The sequence below is a fragment of the Dreissena polymorpha genome, chromosome 2 (assembly GCF_020536995.1).
Source record: "Dreissena polymorpha isolate Duluth1 chromosome 2, UMN_Dpol_1.0, whole genome shotgun sequence".
NCBI lineage: Eukaryota > Metazoa > Mollusca > Bivalvia > Myida > Dreissenidae > Dreissena > Dreissena polymorpha.
This window is the reverse complement of record NC_068356.1, coordinates 4,448,990-4,467,948: the sequence shown is the minus strand read 5'-3', so window position 1 is coordinate 4,467,948 and position 18,959 is coordinate 4,448,990. Positions and strand designations below refer to the sequence as shown.

The 18,959-nt window shown below is 37.7% G+C and overlaps 1 protein-coding gene across 1 annotated transcript in view; it reads left to right on the top strand.

The window, feature by feature from the left end:
* Positions 1 to 62: 62 nt before the first annotated feature.
* LOC127865532 (mucin-like protein) overlaps positions 63 to 18,959 on the top strand; it is a 32,531-nt gene continuing 13,634 nt past the window's right edge. Inside the window, exons 1-19 of the mRNA XM_052405378.1 lie at positions 63 to 206; positions 687 to 1,351; positions 1,614 to 1,780; positions 2,334 to 2,570; positions 3,466 to 3,681; positions 7,581 to 7,700; positions 8,067 to 8,360; positions 8,574 to 8,857; positions 9,255 to 9,390; positions 10,691 to 10,798; positions 12,473 to 12,598; positions 12,800 to 12,928; positions 13,650 to 13,778; positions 14,404 to 14,523; positions 14,906 to 15,046; positions 15,614 to 15,742; positions 16,070 to 16,192; positions 16,757 to 16,885; positions 18,084 to 18,206. Of these exons, the coding sequence (XP_052261338.1) occupies positions 63 to 206; positions 687 to 1,351; positions 1,614 to 1,780; positions 2,334 to 2,570; positions 3,466 to 3,681; positions 7,581 to 7,700; positions 8,067 to 8,360; positions 8,574 to 8,857; positions 9,255 to 9,390; positions 10,691 to 10,798; positions 12,473 to 12,598; positions 12,800 to 12,928; positions 13,650 to 13,778; positions 14,404 to 14,523; positions 14,906 to 15,046; positions 15,614 to 15,742; positions 16,070 to 16,192; positions 16,757 to 16,885; positions 18,084 to 18,206 (3,520 nt within the window). The remainder of the gene's footprint in view (positions 207 to 686; positions 1,352 to 1,613; positions 1,781 to 2,333; positions 2,571 to 3,465; positions 3,682 to 7,580; positions 7,701 to 8,066; positions 8,361 to 8,573; positions 8,858 to 9,254; positions 9,391 to 10,690; positions 10,799 to 12,472; positions 12,599 to 12,799; positions 12,929 to 13,649; positions 13,779 to 14,403; positions 14,524 to 14,905; positions 15,047 to 15,613; positions 15,743 to 16,069; positions 16,193 to 16,756; positions 16,886 to 18,083; positions 18,207 to 18,959) is intronic.

The following is an 18,959-nucleotide window of genomic DNA, read 5'->3' as shown; positions in this document are numbered from 1 at the left end:
ACCTTCACATTACTTGTCCGTTATTTCTCTAACAGGACTCCGGGGTATACACCAAAGCCGTAATGGCGTCGGGGTCAGCGACGGACGTTGCGATCCTAAACACCGTCAAGTCAGTATTCGCCAAATACTACCCGGCGTCGTTCAGTCCTCAGTACGCGTTCATCGCCACGTGGAACAAGCTCAAGTACTCAACGTCTAGCCCAGAGGTAGGGTTACAGTGAACATTTAAGATTAAAATAAATGGGGGAATATAACATGGCCGTGGTATTCCGTTCGGTTGTATCACATGAGTTGACTGTTGGATGTTGTATTCTACGAAACCGCAATTCAGGTGGATTATCTATAGTTATATTAAAATTATATTGGTATTAGTATTTACTGGTTACCTGTTTAGTAGAACATATCGTGAACATCTGAATTACTGTACCTGCGCAAACACTACTACTTTAAATGGAAGCGTGTATCGATTACGTTATAAAGTACCGGTAGGACAATTCATCAACAGTATAGCACTACATAATGGTATGTTTAAATAAAACCATCTCTCAATCGTAGTCTGCGCAAACGTCATATTCATAAAATATATGTTTAAATAAATGTGTCCGTCAACGTTAGAAATGTCTTTCTAAAGTCATAATAATTTTAAATGATGCTATGTATGCTATGTGATTTACATTTTATTTCAGACTGTGACGTTTCAAGCAATTCTAGCCACGGACTACAAAACGACGTATTACGTCACAGTGTATGAAGACGACGGCATGCAGTGGACCGTGCCGATGTCCGGCGTTCCTGGAAGTAACAACGAGTACGTGGCGCGTGTTGCCATGTATTGCGGGCCGACTGATAAGTACACGTACGATTACTCACAGCTATCGTACGGTCAGATCAGCAACAAGAGCAAAATCGAGAGGATTCAAAACGTTTACCAGATTTACAGCGGTTTTGGCACCGATGCCGCTGCGCTCTTCCAAATGCGCAAAGCATCAGGGTCCATATCATATGGCGATGCAGACGGAAGTGTTCCGGCATACGGGCGTCGTGGCATTTTTGTGTTTGTTTTGAACACTGTGACGTTTCATCCGGCCTTGAGCTGCAAATCGTGGCTGTCTTCTGCTGCGGCAATAAACGATAGTAAATTGGCGCAAAGATGCCCTGCTACAAAAGCCCAGATGGTAGCCCCGTCGAGATTCACGCGAACGGTGGTAGGAGATTATGAGTTTTTCTTCATGCCTGGAACAAAGTCACACGAAGGAATGAACTGCGGGTACTTATTACCCGGAAAGGCAAACGCAGGCACCTTGATTGACAAGTCCTTGTATAAACTGGTGAACGGAAGTAATCTGTACAGGTATGTCGTAGCCTTGTGTATACCAAACACATTTTTGTAAAATCGGTATAAGGATATTATTATTTTCCAAGTTCATCAAGAATTATGACGAACAAAATAGTAGATTTCACTAAGCATAATAAATCGAAGTCTATCCCATTGTACGTTGACTGAGTTTGAAACTACACGATTCCACTTAACAGCTTAATGATAAAAATTTATAAAAACGTTAGTGAAACCGCAACTTAAACCTTTACCCAATTCCACCGCCTTGTTGTCACAGCCTGTACCGAGGCCGCTCCAGTTCCGACGCCGACTACGTTGCGGAGCAGGCAGCATATAGCGACTGTTGCCGCACGGGTGACGGGCTGACCACGCAGAAGGTCTGCGACATGTATCTCGCTAAGAGGCCACCGTGTGACGGGTCAACGTTCGTCGCCGGAGGGGCAGGTAAGGATTGGCCAACATTACATATGAGCCTCACTCTGTCTAAATGGGGTTTAATGCGTGTTATGTAGTGTCGTCCTGCACCGGCTAATCAGGGACAACACTTTCTGCTTTTAAAATATTTTTCGTTTAAAGAAAGTCTCTTCTAAGCAAAAATCCAGTTAAGGCGGAAAGTGTCGTCCCTGATTCGCCTGTGCGGTATCTACAGCATAATCTGGAAAGACACCATTTTCACAGAGCGAGGCTCATATATACCCGAGTGTTTGTCCTTTATCAAGCTACGATTTTTAATTTAATTTTCATTCTGGGATTCCTAAACATGTATCGCAAATCCTTATGCGCTTAGACGTGTTTAAGTAATCTCTAATACGTGTTGTCCGAGGTGAAGTGTGAGTCCACGTTTTTTTTTTATTATTATAAACTCACAAATTTCTATAGAAAACTAGAAAACACTAAATGTTTAACATGCCATGAAAAATAACGGCAAACAAGTGTACGTGTGAATATCATATCGTATCTTACTGACCAATGAGTATTTCACTAAACCGTCATTTAGGCGGCGGTGAAGGCGACCCCCATATCACCACGCTAGACGGCTTCAAGTACACGTTTAATGGTCATGGGGAATACGTTCTCTTGCGCGGCGACATGTTCGAGCTTCAAGGGCGCGCCGCCCGGGCTGTCGTCGACGGCGCGGAGAGCGACGCTACCATCATAGTTTCCGTGGCTGCAAAACAGAAGCCCGATGGCACAAGGGTGGAGTTCCGAGTGAACGAAGACGGAACAGGCATAGGTCGGTACACGTACACAATTAACGACAACTTTTCATATAAAAACAAGGTAGCTTTTGTGTTTTTATCGTCCATCTTGAGTGCTACGCTGACCGTTTGTTATGCGTTACGATATCGTTTGTAATTTTCCCATTAATCATTAAAGGGATCTTTTCACGCTTTGGTAAATTGACAAAATTGAAAAAAGTTGTTTCAGATTCGCAAATTTTCGTTTTAGTTATGATATTTGTGAGGAAACAGTAATAATGAACATTTACCATGGTCTAATATAGCCATTATATGCATCTTTTGACGATTTTAAAACCTCAAAATTATAAAGCGTTGCAACGCGAAACGATTGAATAATTTGGAGAGTTCTGTTTTTGTCGTTAAATTTTGTGAAACTACGAAGATTGCTTATATAAGGTATAAAATACTTCACATGTATGTACTCGGCGGAATAGCTCAGTAGGCTAGAGCGTTTTTACTTCAGTACTCTGGCAGGACTCCAGGGGTCACTGGTTCGAAACCTGGTCCGGGCAATGTTCTTTTCCTTTTTTTAATTTTATTCTTGATTTTTTACTGGAGCTTTTACGATCCAATGTTTACATTTATCGATATAAAGCATTTAATGAATAAGTTAAAAAATGCCAAAATCTGTGAAAAGGACCCTTTAAGAATCGATCATTTTGGACTAAAACTGACAATTCAAATGTGGCCCTACCGCGCCTGAGTGTTATTTATTAAACAGAGATTCGCCCCAGTGATTTTAATAATTTTCTTACTAAATACTCACACAAGTTGGGAAGCTAATTTTAATAAAACATTGTGTTACACTGGGTTTGAAAGCATATAATGAAACAAGACGGTAGAATATAGGAACTGTATTCAATTTAATCATTTTTTTTAACATTACAGTCATTTACATAAACGGCTCGGAGGAGACCATAGATTTTTCGCAGTACCCCAACGGCAAGGGATATGCGCAAGTCATCCTGGAGAAGGCCATTGTCGACGGCACCGATACGTTCCGGATGGTGTTCTACTCCGGCATTGTCGTGAACGCAAATCCTACTTCCGGTCTCCTCAGCCTCTCCATGGCTCTCACGTCAGACTGGAGCGGCAAAGTGAAAGGTTAGAGCACAGTTAGCTGTTATAGCGAGGTTTAGTGTGATCTTTGCATTTTATTTATAAAAAAAAATCGATGTGACCAGTCCATTTTAATGGGGTGTAGTACGTCCGGTTTGATAGTCTGCTTTTCCTTAAGTTGCATGCAACCGAAAACCTTGTTTTACAGCAGATACATCTTCACAATCCTTTGATGCTTCTGAATAATTCAATTTATCGAGACGACTATTTAAAAAGATTCATCAATACATCGATAACCTTTGTTCAAACCTTTCTGATTATCATGCAAATTACACCCATAAAACTAATTGTTTCGACACGTAAACATATGGTCTCACGGATATTTATGTTCGTTTTGATTGCGATACCTGGGTTATTGCGATTGTGATAAATGTCATTATATAAACAACTACGTTTTTGTGACGAAAAAAGTCAATTGTGACAAATCTACCTATAAACCAATGGCTACATTGTACTCAATAGCATTGGGTACCATCAAATATCAGACTGCAATCATTCTTTAGATTCATCTTTGTCTTAACCTTATATAAGAGCCGCGCGATGCAATATTGGGTATTATGCTATATGCGGCTACTCCTATAAATATGAGGTCGATTAACATCGATCTCATATCGTTTAACGTCATTTTGCAATAGCATCGTTCCGACATGAATTCATGTCGGAAGCTTTAACGGCATCAAATTCATATAACAGCACAGAATAATCATGCAATAAATTATTAAACATAAAATATAAACATTATTTTACTAATTGCATTAGAAAAATGTTTATACAAACTTACAAGTAATGATAGTCCAGTCCTTAAAACACTACCACTGTTCAAATTCCATATTGTTGCCATATAGCACTGTGTAAATTGAAAGTTGCATAATGTTACCTCATTGGTCGGTTATAAATACATTGTTTTTCAATATATAGTATTCGATTTAGACGAAAATAATAATTTACGTGGAATGTCATATTAGTTTCTCATTAAAACTTTGATCTTGCTGTGTGTGTTTATGGACGTTATTAATTATGTTATACTTATTTTTGTATTTCATTAAGAATTAGAACGTGTAGCCCTTTTTGTTAACTGTTTTTAGCAAACGATTCGCGGCTTAATAAGACACGGAAAATAGTTAAAGCGACACTTTCATTTTAAGGTTTAATGTGAATAATATTAAATGAAACCTTTTTTGGTATTAATATATTTTATTGACATGTTAAATTCGATACTTGAAAAGGTGTTTAGTCTTTAAAAATATGTCGCTGATATTGTTAATTTCAATAACTGTTAATATGCTTAATGTTGTATAAGAAATTGAATAGTTTCACTAAGTTGTATTCCCGCCTAAAATCCGATATCGTAAAACGCGCAACGGTTAAGAATAAGGTCTTAATTAGTTTAAGTATTCAGATCTGAATATCAGCAGCTGTGCCAGCTGGGAAGCCCCGTTTTGGCTTTAACAACCGCAAGCAAAACTACATACTTTTTTAAGTCTTGCACTTAGACTCCATGATCACAAGTATAGGTCCCTGCTGTGGCGTATGACACCATAGTGTTATTTAGTATTGGTCGGCACAGTATCTGATCATAACGAGACAATTTATTGGTTTGTGCTGAACACAGGGGCAATAAAACCACAGATCTATCAATAAACAAGATTATTGAGATATCTTTTATTGAACACCGCGATAAAAATGCTCAAACCACGGACTCTAGATTACACGGATAAGAAACATGGCAACATTCTCAGAATCATCACTGCTATATGTGTAATCACCTAACAATTCGTCTAAAAATAATTTATATATTTGAGTTGAAGACGATGTACTGTTGTATAAGTCTGAATAAACTATCTGTCTGCCTGTCTAAATCTAAGCCGTCATCGTCCCAGTGAAAAAAAATCTGATTTTGAATAGTTGGACATGATGCCCTGATGTCAAAATACGAAATGACCCGCGTAACACCGACCGTGATTTTCAAGAATCTTTAATAAATTGATAATTTAAGGTAAATAACATTGCATATAATTATACATAATTCCCTCGTTGATAATTAACAGCAAACGATGAATGTTTTTGACACCCATTTTATTTCAAGTATGCATGCAAAGCCGAATAAAATCGAGAGGGTCCGCTATATACGCTGTTTCATCATAAATTTAACACCCTTTCTGTGTTATAAACAAGAGCTGAAATCGTTAATTTATTAAGATTTATTTATAATAAGCTTTATTGATATGTTTCGTGAACAAAATACTACAATATATTCCATAAAAAATATAATAATCATGGCAAAGGAAATGCAATGGCCGTTTTCTAAACAAAAGCATAATCGCCAAGACCGTAGCATCAGTTCAGTGCGTTAGGAACGCGCGCTACTTTCTTCCGCCTTCATTCCTTAATTTCTTTCGTTTTTAAACAATTTTTTTTCTATCGTATACAGAATTCTATTCTTCTGAGCAAGATGTAATTTTTAAAACTGAACTCCAAATATAAACGCTACAAATTGGTAAGTACGAACATATCAACCGTAAATCTAGATTCTAAAACTCCAAAACGGTATGATATTTGCAAAAGTTAAAGTTATAACTCGCCGGGCTGTCGAAATCAGAAGAACGCTACAAATTGGTATTAAGTACGAACATGTCAACCGTAAATCTAGATTCTAAAACTCCAAAACGGTATGATATTTGCAAAAGTTAAAGTTATAACTCGCCGGGCTGTCGAAATCAGAAGAAAAACTTAATATATATTTATATATCTGTTTACTACGTAACGTAAGCTTTCTAATGATATATAATTTGTCAAAATCGGCTGAGAAATGAAACTATAATTCAACAAAAGACGTGAGTGGGTACATCAAAATGTATAACCTCGGCGCTTCGCTGTACGCTAATTGTACAAGATCGATAGCCACAATACGGTAAAACGCGCGTTGGTAAAACATAAAATGTGTATTTCTTGAGTTTATCTCGCTATAAATCCAATAATAACAACGGGAATATACTAAAACGTATATTTTTTGAAAGAGGAATCAATAAGCACCAAGATAACGTATAAAACAATAAAATCGGATGAATAGTTTTTGCATAAGATTGAATTTACTACAGTAAGGGTCAAATACTCGATTCATCTCCTAACAATATACACCCCGTGATACAACTGGTAGTTTTAACACACACATATAGGTTCCATTTAATTAAAGAGTACAGAAAGCTAAAAAGTGATGTGGTTTGTTGTACAACAACAATTGGTTATGTGTAACCTATTCAAAAAATAATTTCGTTCAAGATAATTCAATGTAATTCTATAAACGACAAACACATTTCGTGTGTTGTGTATGTTTATTTTTAAAAATGTACACAAGTGGTTTAAAGCACAATTTTTACACATTTAAGAGGTATTCGCACACATTTATCTCTAATTAATGATAATTTTATGCATTAGCAAAGATTTAACGAGAAAAACTGAAGTTTAAAGTGAACTCAATTTGCTATAGGAAAACGACGGTAGCCGTTTAGACGTAAGCGGGGTAGCTTACGTCTAATTATTTGGACTAATATGCGGCCTGTGTAACTTCAGACAAGCTTGTGCATAACTCAGGTAAGGTTTCGTGGTCTCAGCGGACCGGGTAGGTCCTGATTAGACTGAGCTAATGCACAGACTTGACAATCCTGAGCTTATTTGGCCACAAAACGCACAACGTCCATTTTCGCATGATGCGGATCAATTAAAATAATTTGTGAATTACGATCAAATTTTAAGTCCATCAAACATGCTCGTTGGTCAATATTTTACAGCCGTGACTAGTTTTGAGGCAGAGCCCAAAAATCTGATATGATCACGTTGACTTTCTATTTCAATGTAGTAGTATATTAAATGGGTTTAAATCACAGGTCTTATGGGCAACTTCAACGGAAACAAGAATGACGAGTTCATCAAACCGGATGGTACCAGTCTGGGTAACTCATCCGCCTTCACCGAACAGCAGATCTTCGAACAATACGGAAACCTATGTAAGTGCAACAATACAAAAGCTAGCGAAACCTGTTGCCACGCAATAATAAGTAACCTGGAAACTCGAGCATTATGTGGTTCTGACAAATTAACTCGTGCTATCGTAACCTTCAAATAATAACTCATGTTACTAGTGGAATTGATATTATTGCAATTGCATTTCATAGTCTCTAAAGAACACCTCTTGCAGTTCGTGTCCTCGACAGAATAATTCGAACAATTTGTGTTACACTCATAATAACTCGTGCAATTTGTGTTCTCGGCATAAAAACGCGTACAATTGTGTAACCTCGACATAATTACTCAGAACATATTGATTTGATGAATTGTATCTGTATCAATACCTCATCCTTCTTTACGTCTAGGGAAAATTTCGGAGGCAGAATCTCTGTTCACTTACAAAACGGGCGAGACGTGGGCCAGCATGAAAGACGACAGTTTCACACCAAAGTTCTTCAACCCCAACCTCGAAATCATGTTTCCAAACGCGACCGAGCGCACTAACGCTCAGAACATTTGCTACAAGACAGCGCAGACCGACCCTGACCCGTCGGCAAGGCGGGAATGCTACTTCGATTTCGCCGTGCTGAAAGACGCGACCCTTGCACAGAACACGGCGAACAATATCCAGAAGGTGACGGAGGAGCAAACAGCGTTGGGTATGCAGTTTCAACTCACGGGTTGAAATTATAACATGTAAACATGTATTATGATTTATAGTGTATAACTTCATATACTCGTAAAAGACAGTACAACATACCAAGATAATGTTCGTGCATTTATAATATTACGCTTAATATCAATAAAATACCCTGCCCTATTATCCTTGGATTTTATAAATTAGTCATTTTGTATTTACCTTTCCGATTCAGCCAATTTCCCGCCACAAATAACCAACGGTGACGTAACGCTAGAACTTACGGAAGGCGCGTTGGCAGTAGCGATCAGAACACTCAACGTCATTGATAGCAACGGCGACGCTGTCACGTTCGCGGTAGTAAACGGAAGTGTCGCCGGTCTGGCTGTTAATTCTAGTACAGGCGCCGTCACGTTAGCCTCTGTACCGGCTACTCACCCATTTTCGATAACGATTTCAGCTTCTGACGGCACCGCTATAACACTTTGGGAACCGAAAATAAAATACTGCGCTTGTAAGGTATGAATCACTCGCACTCACAGTTAACAATCTTACCACCTATATTATATACTTATATACAAACATGTGTAAAAGGAACAGTATTATATTGAATAACTACAAAGACACACATGCGGCATCGATGTTACGTTGAGATGCACGTAAAATGTATAACATCACCAAAAATAACAATACCGTTTTCTTTATCATTTGCATCACAACCATATTGACAATCATCATCACCATACATCATCACCCCACTATGATTATGATCACCCACACCAATAGCATCATCATTCACAGCAGTAACAGTAGTTATGCGAGCTTGGAATCACATAATTTACGCGTTTTATCAAACATAACACGAAAAGTCATTAAAAAGTGAAGTCTTAATAATGCTGTTACTTTACATTTCCAGAACGCCGGCGTTTGTGACTTTAACGTTACTACCACCACCCAGTTCACCGTGGTGCCGTGCAACTGCCCGGCCGCCTGGGAGGGAGCCTTCTGTGAGAAGGACAAAGACGGTTGCAAGGAGAACCCGTGCTATACAGGTGAATGGTGTGACTTATCAGACGATGGGTAGGCGGGGTAGGCGTGGGGTACGCGGGGCTTTTCGTGTTCGAGTGGGGAAGTTTTCTCGCCTCCTAGCGAGGGCGATAGCACTTGTGAGGGTTAACGATGTATGTCTATGTAAAAGTGAAATTGTGCTTTGTTGCGTTCGGTATATATACTGTTTTAATATGACTATTTTTTACTAGATGAGAGTAGATGTGTGCATAAATAGATGGGGATAGACGCATACGAAATAACGTTTATACACAAGAACAAGAAAAATTGGTTTTCGCAGTGCAAACACTCATTTAAATATTATCTGATAATTGTTTAATATCTAACTTTCCAGTGTTTGTTTTAAAAATTCGTGTTACACACATGTACAATTAAGCCGCCTGTAAAAAATCAGTGCGGCGTTATGTGTGCTTTAAAACAAATTGTTGTTTGTGATTTCTGAATTTAATTCTGTTTTCGATCAAAACACTCTGTGAAATGCACCAGCTTTGATTAAAATATAACAGTGCTGTAGCATTTGTTTTCCGCAGGATTCAATCAATATTTCTATCCGTTATCTATACTGTGTATTGACCGATCGTCCTCGTAAAAAATGTTAGAAAAAGAGAAGTGTTGGTTCGAAATGTATCTCACTCCTTAAAGAAAATTTAAAAAAATCTACACGTAAATACACATCCTGATGATTACAGTTTTATTGATAATACAAAATTCTATTAGTTATGTTTAAACTTCGAAATATGTCACGCAAACAGAAACCCAGATCCTGAATGCAGCAAAGTAAAACATGATGATCACTTACAGGGTGCAGGATTAACGGGGTTTTCAGTGGTTCACAGACGGGCTGGAAAGAATGTAGACACAATCTCAAGTTATTGAAATACATTTGAAAAAATGTTAAGTTCATAAACGACAGTTTTTCTTGCAGTTTGTCTCGATATCTTAAGATTTAAGAATAAATCCTTTTATACGTCTGAAATAGGTGCCAAAATTTCGCGTCGCGTGCTGCATAGCCGTGTACTTCAATGCTGTGCACATTGAATTTTTGGCAAACAACACAGTCTTATCAAGTAATGTTAATGTATTTCTCATTGCCATGAGCACCATAAAAGCTGTCGTCTTTTAAGCCCTTCCCCCGGAAGTTAAATTCTTGAGAAAAATGTTAAAAAAGTTATTTGGAAAAAAAGCACACCTACCGGTGTTTACATCCATTAAAGTTCAATTGGGAACCCCACAAAGTCACGTGATCCTGTACCCTGAAGAATGTGCAGCCCTGTTATATTGTAGGTGTGAAGTGCACGGACGTGCCGGCAGGTCTCCTGAGCTCCCAGCCTGCGGGTTTCAAGTGCGACTCGTGTCCCCTGGGACTGCAAGGGAACGGGCAGGACTGTCAGGGTAAGGGTTTGGTATATGCCGTACCATTTGGGTCAAAAGTACAAATACGCCAACAGCTAAAAATAAATATCACCGCGGTGACAAAATTGTAACTGATATCTATTTTGTCACTGCGGTAACAATTTTGTCAAAGCGATGACAAATTATGACTGTTGGTATATTTTATGCCTGCCGTTACATTTATTTGTTTGGGTCAATTTTCAACCAATCATTTTCCACGTAACAAACCAAGATTTTTTTCAAGAAAATAATTAAATATTTAATAATAGTTTAAAATAACATCAATACGGATGAATAAGGATAGTTGATAAGTTTATTCATATGTTTTTTAGTTTGTCACACTTATCGGTTTGAGTAAATAAATGTGTACATATACGCCAACAGTTAAAAATAGATGTCACCGCGGTAACAGGAACACACGGGCCAGCCTGTGTCCAACAATCAGCGTAAATGACCATCGGTTCGGTTAAGCTGATGCGTTAGTTCATAGAAACGATACTTAAACAGTTTATTCAACGTGATGCTGTAGTTGGTTCGAGTGCTGATACAATTGTTAAATCATCTTATTATCAAAGATAAACATGCAGAAAAAAATGTTGCTGACTGAACTGCACTTGTACTGTCAAAGAATCGGTGTTTCGGTACTTTAAATGTTCGACCGTGTAGGTTTCTGCTCTGAATAAAAGAAATGATTCACGTTGGGTACAATTTTTGTTTGTAATGTTTTTTAATAATTAAATGTTCTACTCGCATTATCTTGTAACGCTCACTATGCGGGTTCTGTGTGGAACGACAATTCTGCATTTGTCGCAAGACAGAAAAAAGTGCGTGTTCATAACCGTTGATAGCAGATTCGTATCATGATAAATGATTTAATAAAATACCCCATTGATATCGGGAAACGGTCGTTCCTATCTCCTCATTTCGTGACGAGACTTCCCGTAAATAATAGGGGCGCTTTCGATAACTTAGTGAGGTGTAGCCTTTACAGACGAACAAACCGTTTGAAATCTCGCTGCCGATGTTGTAAGGCCTAATTGCGTACAGTGAGGACTCGTGAACACAAATTATCCATCCACTTGGGACTTGTAACTACCTAGGTTTAGGGTTATGTTTAATTGAAAGGATCGATTGTCAGTCGATTCTGGTAGAATTGTACCATTCGGTAGATTATAAGGTATACGTGTTTTAAAGCAGTTGCCTGTTGTCTCGTTAACTTACGCTATCTTTCAAGAAGATTACTGAATTTTAGGTAATGCTAGCTATATAACAATTTGTAGAACATCATTCGTGGAAACACATTGGTTAGTTTGCTTTTCAATAATTAAAGATGAGCTCTAATGACAAAATGGCATTTTCCCTGAACCGATTACTCAACAACATGCATTTTGGAGTAGCTTTGAAGATGATGATATATTCGATGCTGCTGCTGCTGTTGCTGATGATGATGACGATGGAGATGATGATGATGATGATGATGATGATGATGATGATGATTTTGATGATGATGATGATGATGATGATGATTTTGATGATGATGATGATGATGATGATGATGATGATGATGATGATGATGTGTTTGAAATGATGGTAGCGTTCGACATGACGGCTGCGCTTATGACGATGATATTATTTGTTTTTGTATATGTCATGAACACGATAATGCTATTTCAGATGTCGACGAATGCTTGCAAACAACGCCGAAAGTGTGTGATCAGATCTGCACGAACAAAGTGGGTAGCTACACGTGCTCGTGTAACTCGGGATACATGCTGCAGCCGGACCTGAAAACATGCCTGGGTAAGAGACTGAGACAGTGTGTAATTCGAGCTAGATATCGAGCAACCAAGAAAGTTGATGAAGAGACACTACCAAGTACCGGTACTGGTATTTCGCGTGAAACGGACTAAAAAGTTTTGTCTACATGCAATCGAACTAAAAAAAACATTTTTAATTAATGTGTAACTCTCAAAATAATTCAAATGAACGTCTATTTTACAGATTATGATGAATGCGCCCTGAACGAGGACGACTGTGACAGCGCCGCCACGTGTACGAACACCGTGGGGAGCTTCAATTGCACGTGTAAAACCGGATATTCTGGCACCGGGATCTCTGGGGAGTGTGCAGGTATACGGATACTTATTTCGGTCATAACACAACAGTTGAACTGGTGTGAACTTCATCTTTTTACGGCATTTTTTAAACAGAAAATCGCCATTTTTGTACATAAAAATACTATTTACGTCAGAAACTGTCATCCCTTTTTGAAAAGGTTGAAACACTTTGTGTCATTTGTTTTCCTTAACGACAAAAACTGAATTCTCGGGAACACATACGATCACTCATAAAATCGATCGATTTCTTATACACAAAAACCGAAATAATAACAGTCTGCGCGGTGAAAAATCTACGTGTAGATTATGAAAAAATGGTTACGAAACAATATTTTAACCCATTTATGCCTGGTGGATCTCCCATCCTTCTAAATTGGATCAATTTATTTCCAAAATTAGGGATGTCTAGTATATTTATTTCTATATTAAGAATATTTCTTACAGCAATTCCTTTAAGCAAACAACGCAGGCCCTCATGAGACGCTGTTTGCCAATGCCTTTTTTCTAGACGCTAGGCATACATGGGTTAATAACATCCGATCAGGGCCTTTAAGCATGCTATTGAAAGAATAGTACGACATTTAGCGTTTGCACGCATTAATGCATGACAAATATCATTCGTATTTCATTTTATTGCAAATGCGATTTTTATTTACGTCAAGTTTGATCAGTCATCTGTGTCACAAGTATTGTGAATTTCGTTTTCCTTCTACCCCGGAGCCTTCTGCTTGCAGATGTAAACGAGTGCACGAGCCTCTCGAAACCGTGCCCCGATAACAGTACATGCACGAACAACGAGGGATCTTTCACGTGCCCGTGTGACGCCGGGTACCAGTACAACAGCGTATCCGGCAAATGCGAAAGTGAGTATACATAGTTGCGTACATCATTTAAAATTAACTGTACATGTAACATACACTAATTCATACATATTTTTCTTCTTAATATGCAACACACACGCACGGCTGTCTCGGTCCCAGTCGTATGAGTTCGTATTCCGCGAGACTTAAACCCCGCTGAAAGAGGAAAGTTTAGTATTATAAAAAGTTGCAGCGTCTATTTCGCGCTGTTCTACATACGCTTGAGTATCCATCAAAATGCTATTTTGGGACAACATAATAAGTTAATATTCAAATTACGATACATAAATCTGTACAAAAATCTGATGACAAACGTACTTCTATTTGAAAATCCCGAAAATAAAGATGTTTGATTTATAATTGCCTATTCTGACGAAGACCCGTAAAAAGCACGTTGTTTGTACACTCGAAGAGCATTCAATACATATGTCAGAAAGAAGGCCACATGACGTTTAGAAACTGTCCAATTTGATCTTATTCGTAGAACACTTATAATATGTTGTCAAATTTAGAATGTGAACACTGTTAAATCGTTACATACCTGTTACTCGCCATGTTTGCTCAATCATTAACGTTAACGAAAGACCTCTGATAGAAACCTTAACTAACGTTCACCACGCTGTTCCAGATATTGACGACTGCAAGCTGTCCGGAGACTGCTCCCAGGTCTGCGTCGACGGACTGAACACATTCATGTGCTCCTGTCAGGCGGGCTTCGTGCTCAATAGCGACCAAAAAACGTGTGCACGTGAGTTGCTCTGCTGGATAGTGGTCGGCGTTTAAATTCTCCCCAACTGATTATCACAAGGTCACTGCTAGAAAAATGGTTGGCTTTCGCCACTCTTTTCGCCATTTGCTAAAAACAGATAAACTTTTCGTATCAATGAGCTTTTTGTAGTTTAACTTCTATAGAATTGAAATAAGATGGATGCTGTGACCGCATTTAACACTTCTTCACTGTGTTTTCAAATATTGCATGAATCGCAAAGTGTCTACACAAAGGTTAAATAAAAGTAGTGTAAGATACAGTAACAACAGTAAAAATATTACTTACATTTTGCTGATTCAATTATTAAATAGCCGTTTGAAAAAATGTCTTATTTGGTCTACACCTACTATAAATTCTTTAGCGTCCACCGCTTGTTCCACTGAGCAGGCGAACAACTGTAACGGCGGTAACAGCTCCATATCCACGTGCGCGGTTAACAACGGCGAGGTCGTCTGCGTATGTCACACCGGATATTCGCTCAACGCACAGAAAATGTGCGAAGGTAGATACCTCATGTATATTTTAACAAATGCTCAATATCAGTATATGTTAGCTGAAAATAACGAGTATTATATCGTATTCAAGAACTTAATTTACTCGCTCGGCATGTAGAAAAACTATTTAATGCATGTGGAATCTCATAAAGTCTTAAAATTAACACATTTATGCCTAGCGTCTAGAAAAAAGGCCTCGGCAAAAAGCGTAGACCCTGATGAGACGCCGCATGATGCGGCGTCTCATCGGGGTCTGCGCTGTTTGCTTAAAGGAATTTCTGTAAGAAATATTATAAATATAGAAATAAATATACTAGACATCCCTAATTTTGGAAATAAATTGATCCAATTTAGAAGGATGGGAGAGTCCACTAGGCATTAATGGGTTAATGTTGTTCCAGTAAATCTCTGTCTCATCTGTATCGGTGTATGTATGTACGATGAGAGCAGTGCGCGACAATTCCGCAAGGAAATTGTAGAGACAAATACAGGTCACCAATTTATATCGCTTTCGGACTAAACCCATTCGGACGAATTTCATCTGATCGATGATGTGTTCATGTCCAACCTTGCAGATATCAACGAGTGCACAACTGGCACGCATGCGTGTCAGAGTGCCACGTGTGCTAACACTGTAGGCGGATACACGTGCACGTGCAAGGCTGGGTTCAAGTTCTCGTCAGGATCTACACGTGTCTGTGAAGGTAAACGGCGAATGTAAATGAAGTTTGGAAAAGAAATACATTCGTAAGAATATCTAGGGCAATATCGAGTGCAACAATTTTGTGTTTTTATTTGTGTTTGTTTGATATATAAAAATAACATGTTTCTACCTATTGTAAGCAATAAATGACTTAGATGTTACTCAATAAAAAATATGATACGACGTGATGCTAATCGACACGACAAAACGAATGAAAACATATACAGGCTTTAACAAAAGCACAGCAACTTATTTTTAAAAACTGATTGACCGTTAGCGTACATGCAAATATTAGACAATCTATATTTGTGAACACCGACTTTTCCAGACATCAACGAATGCACGACAGGCACGCATAGCTGTGGTAATGCCACGTGCGTCAACAATCCCGGAAGTTTCGCCTGCACGTGCTCGACAGGCTTTCTGTTTTTCAATGGAACCGGATGTCTGAGTGAGTATCATTAAGGATTACGATAAAGTAAACTCGGCGCAATCTCAAACAAATATACAGTAAGTTAAATGATATCTCAATTTTTAGTATTTGAAATGTATTTATGTATATTTTATGTTCGTGTAATTGGCCTGATTAAGTGTTCAGACATTAAACTTAACGGTTCCAGCAAAATAATATCCAGCAGCGGTTTCCACTCTTATCGGTTAACATTTGACTGTTAACTGCATATTAGTTGTTGCAATAAAATCTCTCCATATCCAAGAACTAAGGGAATTGCCTGTCTGTTATTCATATCGTATTGAATTAAATTTTATACGTGTATGGATATTCTACTTATTGTTTGAATCCAATAATGAAACATGTGAAAGGCAATAGCTTAGTGATAACTTGAAAAAAAACTATAACAATTACGTTTAAGTATTATAATCTGTGCCACGTGTTTTAACGTATGTTATGTGAAGAGAGCAATACTTAGCAACAATGCGCTTATCTCATTCAGGTTTGCAAAACCGCTACTTGAATAAAGTGGTGCATTTTCAACCACGGTGTTCTCGGTTTTAGACATCAACGAGTGTTCCAACAACTCCACAAACAACTGTGACGTTAAATACGGTGTATGTACGGACACGGACGGGGGTTACACATGTGCGTGCGCTGCTGGTTACACCGGGAACGGGTATACGTGCGTCGGTAAGCAAGACAACATTCAACTTTCGATAAAACACCACACAAGATCGATATTTATTAAATTACACGCGTTTCGTTTTTGCACAGAAGTCTCTTTATTTCGCATATGTATCTACAATGCTAAGTGGCTAGTAACGGCTGGAGTTCAAATAAATGTACTTATAGTTTAATTGTCCTCATTTTTGATACAATGTTTATTTTGCGTTTTAAATGTACACGGTGTTGAAGTTAGTGGCGAAATCATACAAATATCTAGTGACCAATAAGATATTAATGACTCATATAGATATCTAGTGATCCATAAGAAATCTAGTGACCCAAAAGAAATCTAGTGACTCATATAGATATCTAGTGACTCATATCGATATATAGTGACTTATATAGATATTTAGTAACTCATAGATATATAGTGACTCATATAGATATCTAGTAACTCAGTTAGATATCTAGTGACTCATACAGATATCTAGTGACTCTTAAAGATACCTAGTGACTCATACAGATATCTAGTTACTTATACAGATACATAGTGACTCATATAGATATAGTGTGACTCATATAGATATCTAGTTACGCATATTGATATCTAGTGACTCATTTAGATATATGTTGACTCATATAGATATATAGTGACTCATATAGATATCGTGTGTCTCATACAGATATCTAGTGACTCATAAAGATATTTAGTGACTCATATAGATATCTAGTTCCTCATAGATACCTAGTGACTCATAAAGATATCTAGTTACACATATCGGTCATTGTTTGGGCGTTAAATAAGTCCCGGTAGTTTGTTTTCACTTACCGACCGATGACCGACCTTATTTTTGGTTATAACCCTAAACTTTTTTTCCTGGTTGAGTGGATCATATGGATCATTTTAACTAAATTGGATAATATTCACTAAGTTAACGTTTCTGATAATTTCTGGTACACTCAGTCTTATTTGTTTAATTAGCTATGAATAAAAAAAAAACAATTAAAAAAAGATTGTAAATACAGATCTGAAAAAATTCTGCATGCCGATGCATATTCGTATTTAAGTGGGGAATCGTAAAAAAAATGTAACGTTAGAAAAATTTAGACGACCTTCTACCTTTTTCTGGCAAGTCTAGTGGAAACAACTGAACATTTCTTTTTTGCCCGGAGAAGAAGCAGGTGGTTAAGTATACGTGACTAACCGTTCTTGTGATTGTAGACTTAAACGAGTGCGACACGACCAATGGCGGGTGCGCCCAGGGCTGCACAAACACCATCGGCGGGCACTCGTGTTACTGTGGTCAAGGTTACGTGCTTAACGCAGACGGACGTGCGTGTAACGGTACGTTTTAATTGTTTAGGCGAGACGTTAAATTCACTACATGCGTTACAAATGAGCGCAGCAATAGTTTTACGTGACATCATATGTTATGATATGCTATGTGATTTCCTGCATTCCTTGAACTTAGCCTGGTATAATATTATGGAAAATAACTCTTTTAAAGGATATACGTGTTAAGAGAGTAATTTGGTTTAATAAAAAAATGCGCATTTAAAGTTTAAAAGGTAAATAACAGTAAACGAATTTAAGAAATATATCGAACTTACAAAACGTATCCCATGCATTTCTAAAATTAGACAGGTAGCCAGTGTTTGATTTGATATCTCTCAAATAAGACAATTCAGTGTTAAGATTTAATAATTGTGTTATATGTAATGGTAAAATATTCAGCATTCGTTAAAGGTTAAAATCTCATTGAGAAAGCTACTCTAAAAAAAAAAAATTATTTCTTTTTTATTTTGGTTAAATCGGCATTACTTAAAGCTGAGCTCAAAAGGACATATGTTTATCGGCATTACTCAAAGGTGATCTCAAAAGGATATATCGGCATTACTTAAAGCTGAGCTCAAAAGGACATATTTTTTACGTCCAAGCATTTGAGTATTATTTGTTTTAAATCAATTTTTTTTTCTATGGAATAAATTCATGAAGTCGATATTGCACAAGAAAACAACCCGCATGCCGTGTTTGAATTTAAATGATATGTTTTTGATATACTAGTATATTTGCAATCGTTGTTCTCCTGCTATATAC